We start from the raw sequence: 19,768 nt of genomic DNA, 5'->3' as shown, positions 1-19,768 counted from the left end.
ATTGATGAGTTTGGAAAACTCTTATTTAATTTTGATGATGAACAAAAATTATTAAAATATTTAATTACAAAATTATTAATTTGATCTTAATTCATACTTACTAAATTAATAATTTTGTTGTGCAGATTTTATGTTGGGCCGAAAAATGAGCTTTTGGTTTAAGCCCAACAATCAGCCTTGATGCATGGTTTATAATAAGTGGCTGAATTTTTATTGATGGGCCAAGCTTAATGTTGTTACAACCAAGCCCATGGTTAATTTTCTCATGCTTGATCCGAAACAAATTTCATCAGGAAAGCAAATGTTAACTAACTGGGCCAGCTTTAATTTCAATACTACAAGCCTAAGTCTTATTAGTGATGAATGGTTCCAAGCCTGGTCCGAAACTAAGAAAGCAAATAAGCTTCATGCTTTCCAACGGATTCCATTACTTGCTAAGAATGGATTTCAAAACTTAATAAGCTAGCATTGGAAACATGAGAGAGAACTTGACTTTGATTTGATAGGGAATCATTATGATTAATGCTATACGCTACTCAAAGCAAGGGAAGTAAAAGCAATCTATCAATATGTTTCAGTTTCATTTAATTGCTTTTACTTTAACTTCACATTCTCTCTCATCTCTTTCTTCTTCTTCCTTCGGTCCTTGTCCAGGAAGCTATGGACGCTATGCTCATCAACCAAGAAAAGGAAGAAGTTGCATGCATCAAGACCATCAAGCTAATGATGGCAAGAAAACATACTAAAATAAAAATGAGCTGTGGCTAAGATACTCACCAAATGTGGTTAGATTTGGTGAGGTTATCTTGAGTTCTTCATGCTCAAAAATGGAAGGTAAAGATTCGGCCAGCAAGGGAGATATTGAAGCATGGCTTGTCTTTGATTCTGTTTAACCACCACAGGGAGTAGCTAGAGTGGCGAAGTGATGGTTAAGGCAGAGATTGAAGCAGATGAAGTCATTATCATCATGAAGCATCAAGGGCCAGAAATCCATCTTGGAGAACAAGCCAAGGATGGAGAGCTCGGATTGATGAAGGGTGATGATCAAGAAAGGACCAGAGGTAATTGCATGTTGGGTTTTGCATGGTTATCTCTTCTCACTCTATGTGGCCGAACCGGTTCTGTTTGTTGAAGGAGGAAGAAGTTGGTTTGGGTGTTGGCTTCAAGTGTGGAGGCTTCCCTCTTCTTTAAAAAGAGAGAACAGCCACTGTTTGGAGCAAGGAGAGAATTTGAGAGTGCAAGGCACAGAGTTCTCAGAGCTACCTGAGCTAACAGTTTTTCTCTTCTCCTTCAATGTATTCTGTTTTGTATTTTTCTGTTTAATTTTGTCATGTCTTGAGTCTCATGGAAAAAGGCAAACAGTGAGGTTTGTATGAAAAAGCCATAGAGCGGAAAAAGGCAGAGAGTGCAAAATTAAAAGAAAAAGCCATAGATGTCTTAGAGTTCCTTTGTTCATCTATGTTGTATTTCATGATTCTGTGGGAATCCCCTTGTAAGTTGGGTTAGCACTTTACAGTTTGTAATCAGGTTGATTATAGTGAAATTCCATCATTGTTGTGATGGAGACTGGATGTAGGCTGCACTGCACTTAGCAGCTGAACCAGGATATATCTGGGTGTAATCTTTCTTCTCTTCTACTCCATTTCTGTTTTCTAATGCACAGGAGCAAAAACGAAAAATGTCTCGTGCCAAGTGATGAGACAAAACAAAAAGTCTCGTGGCTAGGGACGAGATAAAAGAAAAAGTCTCGTGTCCAGAGACGAGCCAAAACAGAAAAGTCTCCTCTGAGTTCAGTAAGTGTTAGCAACAAAAAAGGGGGGCTAAGATTCAACCCCCCTCTCTTAGCCACTGAAACCATCACATGTCAAGTGCCACGTGTCACTGATCTGACATGTGGCGCATCAGGTGTCACTGATCTGACACATTAACCAATCATCTTGTGACACGTGGCATTAACCCACCACATCATCATGCCACGTGACACTTAACATGACACATCATCATCCAACTGACAGAAGGACTAACGTGACCAAGTCATGTATCTTTCGGAGACAATTTCGATTAATTTTATCTTTCGAGGACTAAAATGAAGATCGATATATCTTTTAGAGACAATTTTGACTATTAACTCGCTAAAGGTGATTGGCTTTTGAATTTTTTTTTTTTTTAATTTCAAAGAGGTAGAAATAACTAGATGGCCAACAGTGAAAAAATCAACAAAAACAATGTTATAAGGCCAATACAAGTTGTTATTTTTTAGTTAGCTGTTAGTCATTAATATTTAAAATTATTAATAAAAAAATAATATTAAAATATTAAACTAAAAATATTATATTTTTAAAAATATTGGCCAATAAAAATTAAAATTATTAGTCTTTTAAGTTTTTTTTCCCAATCAACATAGCTTATGCATAGACATTTGTATTCATTTCCAAAGTCCAAAATCACAAATGTAACAAGAGCTTAATAAGGAAGAACAGTTTTGTTAGTTTAACATAAGAATAAACATTAATCTATCTATTTTATCTATATAAAAGTTAATTCCAAAATCATTTTATATCAAAGTCATTCTATATTTAAGTAACAATCTCGCTAGATGAATAATGAGAGGTATAAACAATATGAATAACAAGCCGTATTTCAAGTTTGCTAACCATTCAATTTCACTTTCATCATAAATTCACCACTTTTATCGAGTGCTAGGAGGTAGTAAATTTTGTGATTTGTGTAACATCCCAACTTTTTGAATCAAGTCATTTTTTTAATAACTAATTAATTAATGATTTAAGATTTGAATTTAAAATTTAAACATATGAAAGCATTAGTGGTAGTAAATCTCTAACCGACAATAAACAACCTTTTAAAATATAGTCATAATTAATTATACATTTATTAGATTTGAATGATATTTAGTTATATGAAAATATAAGAATACTAACTCTATTCTTTAAGTTCAGTATAAAATCAAATTCAAATTAAATTAGATAGATAAATCGGTTACAAGTTCATAGTAGAAAATCGCGCTCTTATTAGCCAGCCTGATATACTAACAGTATTTCGGGAATATCTCAAGCTGTGATTATCCGATTGACTTCATTTAAGATTCGTTTTAAAGATAATTCAATTCTCTATAAATTTATCTCTAATAGCTATTTCCAAATTCAAAAAGTAGAAAACATTATAGGGCTCACAAAGTGACGATTCAGATTGCAGATTTCACCTAAATGCCTCCTAACATAATCTGCACATACCTGAGAGCTATTTGATCCTTCCTTTCTCATTCTATTCCTTTTTTCTATACAAAACATTCTAGTATACACAAAAGTCTAGCTATGGAATAAGTCTCTCTTCACTAACAAACTGCATCTATTTGCATCAGAATACCTATCGAAACTTCACTCGAGGTAGGGGATTTTGTGCTAATTTTTATATGTCATATCTTAAATGTTTTTTAGCATTGCACGTCATGATATAATGTCTCTTTTCTTCATACGCATCATACATTATAATAAAAATCTTATGTGCATTAAAGAACTGAGGGAATGATCCTTTGGTAAGGGAAGGTGACCCCCAAAGACAAGATAATCGAGATGATCCTTCGGTAAGGAAAGGTGATCAGAAAACGTTTGGGATAAGAACCTTCGGTAAGGGAAGGAGACTATCCCATCAATTTTATATAATAATATATCTTTTTTGATATGACTCCCTTCTTGTGTATGTCTAAATAACCTTGATTGTAAATTGAACCGAGGGAATAATCCTTTGGTAAGGGAAGGTGACCCCCAAAGACAAGATATTGATATGATCTTTCGGTAAGGGAAGGTGATCGATCGAGATGATCCTTCGGTAAGGGAAGGTGATCGGAAACGTTTGGGATAAGAACCTTCGGTAAGGGAAGGGGACTATCCTATCAATTTTATATAATAATATATCTTTTTTTGATATGACTCCCTTCTTGTGTATGTCTAAATAACCTTGATTGTAAATTGAACTGAGGAAATGATCCTTCGGTAAGGGAAGGTGACCCCCAAAGACAAGATATCGATATGATCCTTCGGTAAGGGAAGGTGATCGATCGAGATGATCCTTCAGTAAGGGAAGGTGATCACCAAAACGTTTGGGATAAGAACCTTCGGTAAGGGAAGGGGACTCCCACTTTTATACCAGTTTGAGTTCAATACCTTCCATAAAAGCCATGAGAAAAAGTAATGAAAAGTACAATGAAAAGTATGATCATGATTGTTCTTCTTTTATCTTTTTGATTTATGATTATGTTTATTATTGCATTCAAAGATCCTTCTTTTATCCAAAGTTCCTTTTTGAAATCTATGATATTCGTTAAGGTCTTGATTTTATTCAGATCTATTCTGTTTGACTTTTCTATGTCAATGTTACTATTCTTCTCTTATTTACTATTTATTTTGCCTTGCTTTATGGCGTAGGAGAAATCAAACTAAGGTTTACGAGTTTATGTTTTAACGCTATAGGCATTTTATATGTATTACACATGTCATAACATAAGTAAATGAGAAGCATCTAAAAGTCACACCACTCCGACTAATAAGAACTTTTGAAAATAATAATTGAACAACATTGCATCATCACTGTTTTTATTTTAAAAACTCGGAGTGGCTGGGGATGGATACGATGACACCATATAGATAAACTACTGAGAAACTTTTGTTTCTCACCCCTCTCTCCGTACCATCTTCAGGAACGATGCAGTACAAAGCAATACACTGCTCAGTTGAGGTGAAAAGACGAGTGCACTAGTGGGAGCAAGCTATCGAGGACGTAGATACAAAACATTAAGCATTTACCTTAGGAAGGAAGGACATGCGATTGTTTTAGCCATAGTTATACAAATTAAGAGAATTAGGATTTTTTGTGTGTCTTGTTTTATTTTTATTGAGTGATTGCAATTGTAACTATGATGTTTCTTGTTATGATATGAGTAAAGCCTGTCATTGTTGTGCCTTCATAGTTTAGCACGCCCGTTTTTCATGTTAGTATTTCTAGATTCACGTATATTTTTCAACTAGTAACTCTTCTAATAAAGACTAGTTATTCAATTTTTTTATATAAATTATTTTATATAAATATTTCATATTTGTTTTAAAAAGAAACAAAATTTCGCATAGATTTTAGAATATCACCTACTAAATATAATCCAGATAAAGTTAATCTCAGTTTAAAAGCATTAGGATGTTACAATTTGTAACCATCAATTATTCATCATTAGTATTTTTAATAATGTGAGATTTCATCCAATAGTATAGGATTATTTACTTTTCTTTTGCTGGTTAAGTGCTGGCCAAATTTTAATAAAAGTGCTGGCCCTAAACTTTCTCTTTATCTAATTTCATTTTGACCTAATTACACCCCCTTCTAACTCGTTCATCCGTCACCTACCCCAGCATGCAGTCTCCTTCGCCGGCGAAAAAGCTCCCCAGCGCTACTGTCTCCCGACATTATGAATTTCGAGTGCAGGTGAGCCGTTTCGTATTAAGAATAAACATCCCATTTGTATATAGACATCCAATTTACATGAATAATAAACATCCCATTTGCATGAAAAATAAACATCTGCATGGCGTATAAAACTTTCACTGCATAATTTATCATCACGTTGACTCTCATCAATGCTCAGATTTACAATATTGCCATCTGATTGATTGGAATGATCACTAGTGTAGGCTGATGGGGCATTAGAAATTTTTTCACCCAATGATAACTCCATCAACAATCTCAATAGCATGCCTTCAACACAAAAAACAGGTAATGAGCTTGGGTTAGCAACAGCGGTGCCACCTTCAGCAGTCATGAGCCAGTAGTTACGGCGGCAGTTCTAGTATCGTGAATCACAATGACAGTGGTAGTACGAATTTGTGAAAAACGTAAGGCTGCACGGGATGCAGGAACAGTAGTGTTCTCGGAAGGAAAGGCACGCTTGGCGGCAATTGCGACTTCGATCACCTTGGGTTGGCGCCCTCTCCAGTGGTGGTGGTCGGTCATCTTGAGTTGGTGCTCTCTCCGGTGATGGTGGAAATTGCAAATGGTTACAACGTATTTTAGAACATGTTATTAACTAATTCTAATGATTTAAATTCAAACATTTAAATAAATCTAATTAATTATTAACCTAATTTAAATCATTCTTATTTTAAACCGTTGCTCACTTTGTTTAATATTTATATTGTTCAACTATACTTTCTCTTTTAGGTAATGACATATAGATTCTTTAGAATTTCGCCATATCAGCATATTACTATAGATGTAATTCTATTATGAAACCAAATATATATATTTTTTCAACCTCAGTGTCAATTCTTGCATGTAACAGTATTCATAATAATTAGCAACATAATCCTCGCAATTAAAATCTCTTTTTAATAATGTTAAATATTCTTTTCATTATTCAATTCATATTTTGTAACGGTTCTCACAATAATTAATAAAGTTTTTTTTTATCTAAAGCATTACATGTGTTAGATCCTAAAATTATAGATTAAATAAAATATCTTCAATCTTTTGTAGAGACACAAAATAAATTGATTATTCATTTGTTTTTACCATCACAATTTTTTAAAAATAATTTATAGGAAATGGATATGCTAGAATGTTTCAAAAAATAAAAACTGATAAAACCGTTACAAGTATGTTTAAAATGAGCCTAACAATTATGTGCTTATTAGATGCGCCACATTTATATAGATCATTAGATTTTATTAAATAAAAATCAAAGGCAAATATAAAAGAAGAATAATGATGGACTCTAAAAAATACAGAATATCCTAGTATATAAATAAATGCTTTAAATGGTAATACTTTAATACACAATACTTTAAATGACAACAAAATCTTTTATTCTTAAATAACTAAATATAAAACATATAAATACAAAAATATGAGTATTCTTTATTCAATAAAATTAATTATTATGCAAAAAAATTTTATAATATTAAAAAGTTATATTAAAATAAAATTTTAAATTGTAACAAAAAATATAAAATAACTAAAATTTTATTTTATATTACTTCACAAATAATTAGATTATTATATTCAAAATTTATTAACTAACTAATTTTGTTAAAGATATTATTATATAAAATAATTTTTCATCAAAATATTTTGAAAATATAATTTATTTAAAATATTATATATAATACATAAAAACATTAACCTTTTTCATTTTTTCATTTTTTGTAGAAAAAAAATAATATAATTCTAAATACATGCCTATCACATTATATATTTACTTATATTAGTAAGAGATAAACTAATCAAGCTTACACAATTAAAAAAGTAAAACATATAAATACAAAAAATAAAATTTTTTATTTATTAAAATTAATTATTATGTAATTTTTTTGTAATATTAAAAAATTATATTAAAATAATATTTTAAACTCCAATATAAAAATATAAAATTAATCATATTTTATTTTATATTACTTGATAAATAATTAGATTATTATATTCAATATTTATTAATTAACTACTCTTGTTAAAAATATTATTATATAATATAATTTTTTTTATCAAATATTAGTCAAAATATAGTTTATTTAAAATATTATATATAATACATGAAAATATATTTTTTTATTTTTTTATAAAAAACTGAATAAATAATATATATCAACTACGTATATGTATCATATGTTTATATAATAGTAACTGATATAAAATTGATATATATTCCTTTATTCTTTAAATCCTCTAATATATATGCCATCTTATGGTTCTCTCATCTAGTCTTTCTTATTCATATTTATTTTGTGGTAATATTAAGTAGATAATAATTCAAAATTATTTTGTAAAATTTAACATTTATAGTTTGATATATATAATATTTAAAATTATATATTTATAGTAAGATCATTTTTTATTTTTATTATTTCCAAATATTTTTTATTGTTTTAGTTAAATTTTTTATTCTCTAATTTGACCAGGTTTATATATATATATGAAAAACTAGTGTACATTTTATTTTTTTTTATATATTTTATATTTTTAATTACGTAAGTTTGATTAGTTTAGATCTTACTAATATAAGTAAATATATAATATGATAGACATGTTTTTAGAATTATATTATTTATTCTGTTTTTTGAAAAAAATTGAAAAAAATAAAAAGGTTAATATTTTTATGTATTATGTATAATATTTTAAATAAATTATATTTTTAAAATATTTTAATGAAAAATTATATTATACAATAATATTTTTAATAAAATTAGTTAGTTAATAAATTTTGAATATAATAATCTAATTATTTGTCAAATAAGATAAAATAAAATTTTAATTATTTTATATTTTTATGTTATAGTTTAAAATTTTATTTTAATATAATTTTTTAATATCATAAAAATTTCTTGCATAATAATTAGTCTTATTGAATAAAAAATACTCATATTTTTGTATTTATATGTTTTATATTTAATTTTTTAAGAATAAAAGATTTTGTTGCCATTTAAAGTATTGTGTATTAAAGTATTACCATTAAAGCATTTATTTATGTACTACGATATTCTGTATTTATTAGAGTCCATCAATACTCTTCTTTCATATTAATCTTTGATTTTCATCTAATAAAATCTAATGATCTATATAAATGTGACGCATCCAATAAACACATAATTATTGTGCTTATTTTAGATATACCCAAGACTTATAGCCTTATACTATAATAGTATAATTAAAAGACGTCAAACTATTCTTATATAATTTGTTTGATAGGAAAAGAAATATTATTACTAATTCTTAATTTTAGACTATTACAATCAATTTTATGCTTAATTAAGTAATAATTCAATACTTTTTTGCATGCACTTTAATAATATTATAAAACATTCAAATAACTATAATAATATTAGATAAAATTATAATTTGTATTCGGTCTTTACAACAGTTATTTTTGAATTGATTCAAGTTAAGATAGTTATTTAATATTATTTTATTTTATTTAAATGTTTATATTTTAATCTTATTCAATGAAAAATACTTATCAAAATATTTAATAATATAGATATAAAATATTTTAATTTTTGAAACATAAATTAGTAAAGATAACTTTAGAGATTATACAAATAACTATATTTGCATAAAACCTTGAAATGTTTATGACTCATATATTTTCATATAATTAAAGTTCCATAATTTCAAGAAATATACTTTTCAAAAAATTATTTATAATTTGCATTTATATTTATGTATTTAAAATTATTTTTATAGTATTATTAATCACTTTTATTATTTATTTAAATTCGGACAACGCCGGGTCTCATTCTAATTAAATAAAATACACGAAAATGCCACCTATCTTCGTCTATCGAGCTTCCAATAGACTAACTGTATAATCATTATTTGAGACTGCTTTATAACTACTTGATGAAGAAACATCACCTCCCATCTCTCTCTCTGTAAAGAATCCAGGCATTTTAGGTTGAGGTAATGCAGATTCACTACTCAGCATTAAAACCACACTTGACATGCTTGGTCTGTCATCTGGATTCTGCTGCACACATAGTAGTCCTATATGGATCAATCTTAGAACCGGAGATAAATTCGATGTGTCTCTTATTGCATTACAAACTATTTCATAGCCTTTGCCTTCTGTAAACAATCTCCATGCCTGCACATTTTTTATACATTTGGTTGATAATAGAACTTAGCAGTATATCAAGCTTGATTAATTATAATTCAAGTCCATGCTTACATGACCAAGAAGGTTAAAGTGGTGATCTTGATGATTGAAGCCTCGGTTTCTCTTCCCACTTACGATTTCCAATACCAACACACCAAAGCTAAATACATCGGATTTTGTCGAGTACACTCCATCGATTACATACTCTGGTGATAGATATCCACTGCACATTCATATTCCAAAAGTTATTTAGAAAAAAAGAAAGAACATAAACATAAACATAAAGCAAATGAAAAGAGAAAGAAAGCCTCGGCAAAAAAAATAAAAAAAAATTCAAAGAGAGACTTTTGCTTAAGGTGCATGTTAGAGATATAACTATTTATGTATCTCTTCCTATTAATTTAAGCTTTTGGGAGGAGTGGTATTATGATAGAAACTAGACAAGTTGATGCATTATTATGTTGATTGTTCAAAAGACTTACTAGGTTCCAACCACATTTTGTGTGCTTGCTTCAACTTCATTTCCTCCGAAGCTTCTAGCCAATCCAAAGTCCGATACTTTTGGGTTCATTTCTGCATCTAACAATACATTGGCGGCTTTGAGATCTCTATGAACTATTCTATGTCTTGAATCTTGATGAAGGTAAAGAAGACCTCGAGCAATTCCATTGATTATATGCAAACGTGTCGGCCAACCTAGTAACTTAGCCTTCTGTTCATCTGTTATAATTCCCAAGTTAGAAAATTTTTCTAAGATTATCAACTGTGACTTTGAAAGAATTGTGCAACAAGGACTAGCTGCATTTTTAAATTTTAACAACATAAAAGATAAACTTTAAGAAAGTTATTTCGAACAATGCATAAGGCTTATAGAATCAAACCAAATATGAAGAAGTCCAAGCTCTTATTGGGCATAAATTCATAAATCAGAAGCCTCTCTGTTGCTTGAATACAGCACCCTAGTAGCTTCACTAAATTCCTGTGCTGAAGTTTAGAAACATGCTTAACTTCATTTTTGAATTCTTTGAGTCCTTGGGTTGAATTCTGTGAACGTCTTTTGACAGCTATTTCTCTTCCATCTTCTAAAATACCCTGAAAGTTATAACAATTTTAGTTATTAATTAGTTAGTAATATATAAATATAATATATAATATAGTTATATTTCAATTTTAATATTTTAATTTTAATTTTAGTTTAATTTGAATGCAATTAGAGAATGCCATGTTATATATTTTGATTGTCAAATTTGTAATTAGTCATTGATAATAATATATAAGAGAGACAGAATGAGTGAAAGAATGAGAGAGATAGAGAAAAGGAAAGAGAAGATGAGAGAATTCTTTAATTTTGGAGAAAAAGATTTTCAATTATAATAAGAGAATGAGAAATAACACATTTTAGTTGTAAAATTAGTAATATATAATAAATTAACTAAGAATTTATGCATTCTAGATTCTAGAAATGGCGATTTTAACATTTGGTTACCTTATAGACTAATCCAAAACCACCTTGTCCCAGTATGTTATCACTTGAAAAGTTATTTGTTGCTGAAGCAATTGTAGAAATGTCAAACAAGGGTAAATCTATATCTTCCTCATGCTGTTCATCATTTGTTACACTTGCTTTTGTTTCTTGATTTCTTCTCATATTTCCTGCAAAGTAACATGTTGTGTTTAATATCAGAACAAAAGAAATGTAGAACATGTTCAATGTTAACACAATTCAATAAATCACTTAACTGCCTTGTTGCCTTGTCTTCCATTTATAAAAGACCAATGCCAAGCAAGAGACTAAAACCCCAAAAGACAACAAAGAGGAGCTTATAATGATAGCCTCTTGCTTCCTCCTAGTGTTGGATTTGTTTGATTTCTGCACTTCTAAACTTCCTAAGAAAGCATGCATTATAAGAAAATAGAGAAATTGTGAAATAGTAATTTTGATACTCTATCAACGTAAAACAATTTTACATGTGCATCAAATTACGTAACACTATATTAATAGAAATAACTACTTTTACATCGACCGTATGAATGATCAACCAAAAGAACAGATGTGATTAAACGGTTTATATTGTCAATACATTAAAATTAAACTCAACAAATTAAAAAGGCAATCGAAACAAAACAAAGCTTGAGGAATAGATGGTGTACCTAATTCTGTCTTTGCCATCCTTATGTAAACATCTTGAAGAGATGAATTCAACTCTTTCATATCCATCAAATCATCAAACCAAAGTAAACACCCCCTTGCACCGCTGCTGATATCTAAAGGTGCATAAGCTGTACATGAGCAGTTCTTCAAGCACAAAATCCTGCACTCTTCAAGGCTAATGGTTCTATCAAACCATGATTTATCTGTGTCCGGTAATTTTAGCCCCGAATACTTCAAGAACCCGTCTTCATGGCAGTTCAGTGAAGTTTTCCTTACACATTTTGTTCCATTTTGCACAAATTTATCCAAGCAATTACATATAGGAGATTTGTTTACATTACAGCTAGCATAACCACCACATTTTGCATAGTAATCACAGGAATCCGCTGGTATGTGGAAAAAAGTGATCCATTCCATTTTTTCATAGCTCCAAGTAGTACGGTGGCTAAATCCATCTGGTGACAATCGAAGCCTATGAAGAACTGAACTATTGATTAGCTCATATATAAAATATGCTTCTTCCTCATTATAACTAAATTCATAAATGAATATTGGATTCTCTGTCAACTGAGCTACCCCGCTAACCTGAACACCATTCCATGATCCGAAACGAAATCTTTTGGCACTACCTTCCCTTATAAATAACTGCGGGTACCCATGGATATCCAGTCCATAAGTATAGTTACCGCGAGAAGGGTCATCCGAATTCTTCCACGATGTCAAGTATCGGTTCAGTCCTGTGACTAGATTCACTCCAAACTTCTGTCCAGGCAGAAGCGTGTCGGATGGATAGTCGAAACTCTGCCATAAAAAGCCGTCCGCTCTGTTGTTGCTTCTTTCTTGCAGCACAAGATTTCCAGAACTCAAAAGCTTTGCAACCGGATCTTTCGCCGGTCCGGTTGTGTTGGAGGACCATATTACTTCCTTGTTACCGTTGAGAAGGAGGAGAATTCCGGTGGCGTTGACCTTCAAGACCCCTGAGGAGTCAGTGAGGGGGTTATCCTTGTTGGCAACCCATACAACTGTCTGTATTGGGACTTTGTTATACCAAATCCCAATGTAACGGTTCTTGGAATTTCTTGGGCTGAAGAATCCAAGTGCAAAGGTTTCATCAGCTGAAACCATGGTGTCACCCTTATTATCACTTATGGATTGCAAGGTATCAATAGCATCGCTTGCAGTAGAAGCCACCATATTGTTCAGAACAGAGAAAAAACCAAACAGAAGCAAGGTGAAGAAGCTTTTCATCATTATGCTCATGTTCATTCCCTGTTAAAAAAAAATATTAAATAAATAATCAAGATGATGTACAAATTAACCTAATAATCAAAGACTAAGAGAAAATAGCATACATGTCTTACATATTCATGTCATTTTCCAGCTTCTGATGATGTAGAATGCTGGATTGAATATCTATGATTAGCATTAAATGAAACTCATGTGAGTGACAGAACACTGTTTGAATTTAGTGACCTGAAAACTTGGAAATATTTTCTTTGACTAAGTCAGTCAACGTGAACAAAACACAATATTATATCTGCCTTTGAAAATTTTGTGGATTATGTGTAATTTTTTCTACTGTTTCTTGTATATTATTGGGAAAAAAAAATTGTCTGCACCACTTCCTGGCCGCGTTTTCTGACCAGAAACAATTTTATGATGATAGTTTTTGACTTCTGATAATAGAATATAGTGATAATTAACTATTTTTTTATTTGTTTGTTAACTTTTATTGACTTCAGTCTTGATCACTCTTTCTTTTCTTAATATGAAAGACTTGAATAAAATGAACATGACAGAGGAAGATATTATGGAACAATGACAGTTGCACATTAATTCTAAGAGTTCATACTGCATTCCATCTCATTATGATAAGTAGCGTGTTTGATTTTTTTATATATGTTAATTTATCTCTTTTAAATATTATACTAATAATAAAACATTAAAAAATAATGGATGAGACTAAGAATACATTGATTCATATTTTTTTTTTCATAATTATATGATGCTTTGGCAGTTTATATTTATTTATTTATTTTAGATTATTGCACAGAAATTGAAGCAATAAATTAAAATTAATATTATAAGTTATATTTTAAGTCGTAAAAAATAATCATCTCTTTGTTTTTTTTTTATCTATCTTTGGTCACTTTTCCCTGACTTTTCACTGAAAATTTATTTTAATGAAAAATATGTTTTTATTGATATGAATAAGATTATACATAAGACCACTTTACCAAAAATAGAATTTCTCAATAAAATTTTAAGTTGTAACAATAGATTGGTGATTTGGTGTGATCAAGATTCCCAAAATACTTGGACATGATTTCTAACACTAGGAGCACAAATAGAATCCATGGTTGGCAATAGAATTCCTCCATTGTGGAGTCACTACGAATCGTTGATTATGATGCCACATAAATATTGTTGACCGCGGAAAATGTTTTGTCTTAACTTTATCCTTCTTTTAAAATTTTTATTTTCATTTATAAACAAAAGAAAACTCTAATCTAACATATATAAACTTGAATTATATCATTTGATTATAGTTCAAATTTAATTGCAAATTTAGTTGCTCATATATTTATATTATTTCCATAAACAGGTTAATAAAATAATCCTAAACAGCTTAACTATGCTACTTAAATTTTTCTCCTGAAAAAACAAGATCTACCGTGGAACCATCTGAGTGATTGTGAGTCCATTAATTGATGAAGTGGTGCTGCTACCAACCAAATCTCTCTCGGTAAAGAAGCCAGGCATTTTTGGTTGAGGCAATATCCATTCACTACTCAGCATCATAAGCACATACGACATGCTCGGCCTGTCTTCTGGACTTTGTTGCACACATAATAGGCCCACATGAATTGCTCTCATGACTTCGGATAAATTGGCTGCATTTCTGATGGATGTGTCAACTATTTCTATGCAGTTACCTTCCATGAAAAATGTCCACACCTGAATAGATTCAATCAATTAAATGATAAATATATTAAAGTTAAACTCTAATAATAATAGGATTAATAAATATCATAAATTTTAATTTTGATCTATACAAACATTTTTTTATCAAAGTATTTTGCAAAAGTCCCTATCAATTCCTGCAAAATTATAGATGATAATTCGGTTTAGGTCTTCCAAAATATATTATTTTCAGAATAACAAAACCAAATTATCATAATTTTTCAAGGATTAATAAGACTAAAAGTTTTTGAAAATTTATGAACATATATCAAAATTGAATTGTTATAAGGATAAAAAGTAAATGCTGGAAATGGTTGAACTATATTTACCTGAAAAGGATGTTCTTATAGGCTAAAACCAAATAATAAGTTAAGCATTCATAGTCGATAGATAACAAGAAAAAATAAAAGTAAAGCTTACATGCCCTAAAAGATTAAAGCGATGATTTTTATTGCTGAATCCTCTATTTCTCTTTCCACTAACAATCTCTAATAGTAGCACACCAAAACTGTAGACATCAGATTTTGTTGAGAATATTCCATCAATAAGATACTCTGGTGATAAATATCCACTGCACAAAACCACAAAACATGAACATACATCTTCAAAACAAGGTAAAATTATTGGTTGTGTTGGTTTCTATTTTCAAAAAAAAAAAAAAAAACAATTTGATTTTGTATATAGTTAAAAAGAAGTCAAAAACTAATCTTAATCGGTAGCTAATTTGTTTAGCTTTTTCAAAAAAGTTTGTGAACCAATATTTTTGAAATTTTGGCTATTTTTTAAAATTTATACAAATATATGAAATTTTTTTTTTTGTTAGAAAGCTGATTTTTAACTACTTACAAAGTAATCAACTACTTACTAAGTTCCAACAATAGTTACTGTACTTGCTTCATTTTCATTTCCTGCAAAGCTTCGGGCTAATCCAAAGTCAGAAATCTTAGCATTCATTTCATTATCTAACAAAATATTTCCAGCTTTAAGATCTCTATGAATTATTCTATGTCTTGAATCTTGATGGAGATAAAGAAGACCTCGTGCAATGCCAATAATGATAAGAAAGCGTTGAGGCCAATCTAATAATATGCTCCTCTCATTATCTGGAAAAAAAAAAAGGAATAGAGCACATGTCACTTAATCTATGTGAGAAGGGGATATGATACTGATGTTATAGACTGATTATTTTGGGAGATTTCAAATCATATAAAAATGATAAAAGTTGACAATTGATTAGCCAAATTTTGATATTGAAGTAGTTTTTGTAGCTCATAGTTTAGACACTAGACAGTTCATTTTAGGGAAAACAACTTAACCAACATTAGGGAAATTAGTTTTGAAGAAATTTTATTTCCCTTCATTTTATGATTGCTAAACATTAAACTAGTTACTCTAACTACATCTGGTAGAAATCTATAAGATCTATTACCCAAACTTTAGAAAATATTCAACAGTAAATGAAACCAAAACTAAGTATCAAGTGGAAACAAACCAAATATGAAGTAGTCCAAGCTTTTATTTGGCATAAACTCATACACCAACATCCTTTCATCTGCTTCAATGCAACATCCTAGAAGCTTCACCAAATTCCTATGCTGAAGTTTGACTATATGCATTACTTCACTTTTGAACTCTTGAAGACCTTGTCTAGTATTTTCTGAGAGTCTCTTAACAGCTATTTCTCTTCCATCTTCCAGCATACCCTGAATATTGCAATAATATATATTTGATGGGAACATCAATCTTTGGAAGAAACATACTTGAGCTAAATGTTTGTTAACATAATGGTGAATTGGATCCTAGATTCAGTTGGGCTTCTTAAGTTAAATACTGTTAACATAATGGCAACCTATATATGATGATCTTAATTCAATATCAAATGCAAAATTTTCTAGTTTGAAACTTTTTGTTTTACAAAAATTATTTACTAGAGAAACAAAAAAGTGTTTCTTTTCAAATGATGTACTTGTTGGTCATCTCAATAAATTAAATTTCCTAGCCTTTCATTAATACCCAGACTAAATCACTTGAGCATCATAGTATTAACGAATAGCCAGTTATTTTTAAGCATGAGTAGCACAACATAGGAAAAATATTACAAAGATTTTGACATTCCGGGTTCGTGCATTCATAAATCATGTACTGAAGCTGAAAACTTGGCTGATATACAATATTACCTGATAAACAGTTCCAAAACCACCTTTTCCCAAGATGTTATTGATAGAGAAGTTATCGGTTGCAGAAATAACTGTAGCTAAATCAAACAAGGGTAGATCTAGTTCTTCCTCCTTTTGATGCTCTTGTATTGCATGTGCATCTGTTTCTGGTTTGCCTCTCATGCTTCCTTAATTTAGTAAGCAAAAGCAACATGTAAAGATCAAATAGCAAAGCATAACAAAAATAAAAGAAATCTGCTAATTAAATTTTCTCATGCCCATTAAAGTGACTTACTATAGTTTTTTTTGTACTTCTTGCATCTATACAGGGTGAAGGATAGACAGAGGATCAAAATCCCTACAGATATGACTGAGCTAGAAACAATAATCTGCAGCTTTCGGATGTCGGATTTGTGTTTCAAATTTTCATCTTCATCTAGAAAACCACAAACAAACAGAAGATATGATATCCTGAAAACAATAACAAAAGAGAAACAGAAAGAAGGTACTTCCAAAATTGGGAGATAAAGATGAAATGATGAACTTCAAAACCTACCTAGATCTTTCTTTGACATTCTGACATAAATATCTTGTTGTGGATCATTCAGTACTCTAATATCTATTAAGTCACCATACCACAGTAAACATCCACTTGCCTCTTTCCTGATATCTAATGCAGCATAAGCAGTGCAAGAGCAGTTTCTGATGCAGATTTCAGCACATTCCACAAGGCTCAGAGTTTTGTTTAACCATGATGTCCTCTCTGTGTCCGGTAACTTGAGACTAGAAAATTTCGCGAATCCATCTCCGCGACAGCTTAACGAATTAGTTCTGTTGCAGCCATTAGACCAATCAGCTTGATTCCATTCTTCTGGGACCCTAGGTTCAAATCCTTTCAAGCATCCACATACTGGGGAGTTGTCTATGTTACAACTACCATACACGCCGCATTTGCCATAATAATCACACAAGTCCTTTGGTACTGCTAGATAGATGCTCCAGCTTTGATTCTTAGCATTCCAGACATAACGCGTCATGATTCCATCCACGGTTAGCGAAAACCTTGAATAGACTGAGCTATTAACAAGCTCAAATGTATAATATATCTCTTCTTGGTTAGAGACAAAGTAATAGTTGAATATGGAATTCTGTTTTAGCAGAGGAATTCCACTAAACCGAACACCATTCCAAGATCCACCACAATGCTCCTTGGATTCGCCATTTCTTATACATAATCGCGGATACCCAGTGATATCAAGCTGAAATGTGTAGTTGCCTGAAGATGGATCATCGCGGCTTGTCCACGAAGTTAGGTACCTATTCATGCCGGTTGTTAAATCGATTCCAAGCTTCATCCCTGGTAGCAAAGTGTCACCAGGGTAATCAAAACTCTGCCAAAGAAAACTTGTTGAATCGTCATTGTTTCTGACTGCTTCCTTCACAACGAAGTTACCAGAATCCAAAAGAACCGCAATAACGGGTTTCTGTGAAAATCTTGATGAGTTGGAAGACCAAGCAATGGTGCTACTGTTGTAAAGCTCTAGAATCCCGTCTTTGGCGATCTTCAACTCTCCGGATGAGTGGTAGAGTGGTTTGTTTCTATTGGCAACCCATACAACGGTGGTTGTTGATACTCTATTGTACCATATTCCAAGGTAACGATTTTTGGAATTTTCTGGACTACTGAAGAATCCCAATGCAAAGGTTCTGCTAGGTGAAAGCATGATGTCAGCATCAGTGAGGGATTGTGAAGTGCTAATGGTTTCTATGGTAATGGAAATGGCAGTATCGTGCAACAATGAAAAGCACAACAGAAGCAAGGTGATGAACCTTTCCATAGCAATAGCTTTATGAGGGACGAATACATAAACAACTAGAATACTAGAAGCTAAGATACATGGAAGATTTTGAGTATTAAAAATGTTATATCCGCCCAAAAAATTAGTTATTAAATCAATCGCAATGTATTTGTGTATAATATTAAATACATATTATTTAACTTATTTTTAATATTTATTTTATATTAATTTGTATTTTAATATTAAAATTATATATTTATATATAAATATATATATTATTTAACTCATTTTTAATGTATTTTATATTTTAATATATATTTTATTTTAATAATTAATTTTAATATATACGTAATATAATTGTTCCAATATATATACTATAAGAGTAATTGATATAGTTGTTAATATTTTGTATCAATGTAATATGGTTATTTTAGTTAGGCTGCCATGAAAAGATGCACCTAGGTATAAAGAATAAAATTGAGTAATGTTATCCTAAAGAAGCATAAATAATAGAATTAATAATATAAAATAGAGTAAATTATTATTTTAATCTTTAATATTTATGTTAAATTTTAATTTAGTCCATAATATTTTAAATAAATAGTTAATGCGATGAATGATGTGTATATTAAGTCGTTAACAATGTTACTGTTAACTTATATCTTCTTTCATGTATTAGAAAAATATACCTAAAATTTTTTTAAAATGTTTTTTCTTTTCAATTTTTTTCTTGTAAATAAATTTCAAATGCTATCTGTGAATCATCAATCCTTTAGAATTTAATAAAAACCTTTTATATTGATTATCATTCGATGAATTAATTTTACTTACATATTAAAATTAAATCTTATTGATTTCTCATTACGCTAATTATTCGTATCAAATTTAATAGTGAAACAACATTAAATTTGTTTAAAATTTTGTATGATTAAAATATGACATTTAAAACTTTTTTAGACTAAAATACGATGATTAAAATGATAGAAATTAAATTAAAATTGAATTAAAATATTAGAAATCAAGACAATATTTTACCGTATAAAAGATC

General features: G+C 30.1%; 2 protein-coding genes across 3 annotated transcripts; both read right to left on the bottom strand.

Annotated features, from left to right (window-relative positions):
- Nucleotides 1–9,228: 9,228 nt before the first annotated feature.
- On the bottom strand, nucleotides 9,229–13,303 carry LOC112769704 (G-type lectin S-receptor-like serine/threonine-protein kinase At4g27290). Of its 2 annotated transcripts, none has more exons than XM_072225628.1 (8): nucleotides 13,163–13,303; nucleotides 11,801–13,070; nucleotides 11,390–11,536; nucleotides 11,136–11,302; nucleotides 10,531–10,741; nucleotides 10,132–10,369; nucleotides 9,722–9,872; nucleotides 9,229–9,637 (listed from the first exon to the last, which is right to left on the bottom strand). In XM_072225628.1, exons 2-8 carry the CDS (start codon nucleotides 13,065–13,067, stop codon nucleotides 9,332–9,334), a joined length of 2,487 nt encoding a protein of 828 aa, XP_072081729.1. In that variant the 5' UTR covers nucleotides 13,068–13,070; nucleotides 13,163–13,303; the 3' UTR covers nucleotides 9,229–9,331. The 2 variants fall into 2 exon arrangements, with proteins under 2 accessions (XP_072081729.1, XP_072081728.1); XM_072225627.1 differs by having other exon boundaries at nucleotides 13,154–13,269.
- A 1,014-nt stretch (nucleotides 13,304–14,317) lies between these two features.
- Nucleotides 14,318–18,814, bottom strand: LOC140181597 (G-type lectin S-receptor-like serine/threonine-protein kinase At4g27290). The gene is made up of 7 exons (XM_072225652.1): nucleotides 17,478–18,814; nucleotides 17,217–17,357; nucleotides 16,943–17,109; nucleotides 16,258–16,468; nucleotides 15,631–15,868; nucleotides 15,186–15,336; nucleotides 14,318–14,759 (listed from the first exon to the last, which is right to left on the bottom strand). The coding sequence occupies exons 1-7, from the start codon at nucleotides 18,757–18,759 to the stop codon at nucleotides 14,472–14,474; spliced, it is 2,478 nt and encodes an 825-aa protein (XP_072081753.1). The 5' UTR covers nucleotides 18,760–18,814; the 3' UTR covers nucleotides 14,318–14,471.
- Between the last annotated feature and the right edge of the window lie 954 nt (nucleotides 18,815–19,768).

The sequence above is a fragment of the Arachis hypogaea genome, chromosome 18 (genome assembly GCF_003086295.3).
Source record: "Arachis hypogaea cultivar Tifrunner chromosome 18, arahy.Tifrunner.gnm2.J5K5, whole genome shotgun sequence".
NCBI classification, from domain to species: Eukaryota; Viridiplantae; Streptophyta; class Magnoliopsida; order Fabales; family Fabaceae; genus Arachis; species Arachis hypogaea.
Note: the sequence above shows the minus strand (reverse complement) of the source record. Positions and strands in the feature narration are given on the sequence as shown.

Bases quoted from the DNA above. Each gene is read 5' to 3' on its own strand.
- LOC112769704 (XM_072225628.1), bottom strand. From the start codon at position 13,067: ATGAACATGAGCATAATGATGAAAAGCTTCTTCACCTTGCTTCTGTTT. The intron at 10,742-11,135 runs GTAACCAAATGT...TATAACTTTCAG, and splicing joins GTTTTGGATTAGTCTATAAG to GGTATTTTAGAAGATGGAAG. The intron at 10,370-10,530 runs GTTTGATTCTAT...GAATTATAACAG, and splicing joins CTTGGACTTCTTCATATTTG to ATGAACAGAAGGCTAAGTTA.
- LOC140181597 (XM_072225652.1), bottom strand. From the start codon at position 18,759: ATGGAAAGGTTCATCACCTTGCTTCTGTTGTGCTTTTCATTGTTGCAC. The intron at 17,358-17,477 runs GTAGGTTTTGAA...GTGGTTTTCTAG, and splicing joins AATGTCAAAGAAAGATCTAG to ATGAAGATGAAAATTTGAAA. The intron at 17,110-17,216 runs GTAAGTCACTTT...TACTAAATTAAG, and splicing joins GAAGTACAAAAAAAACTATA to GAAGCATGAGAGGCAAACCA.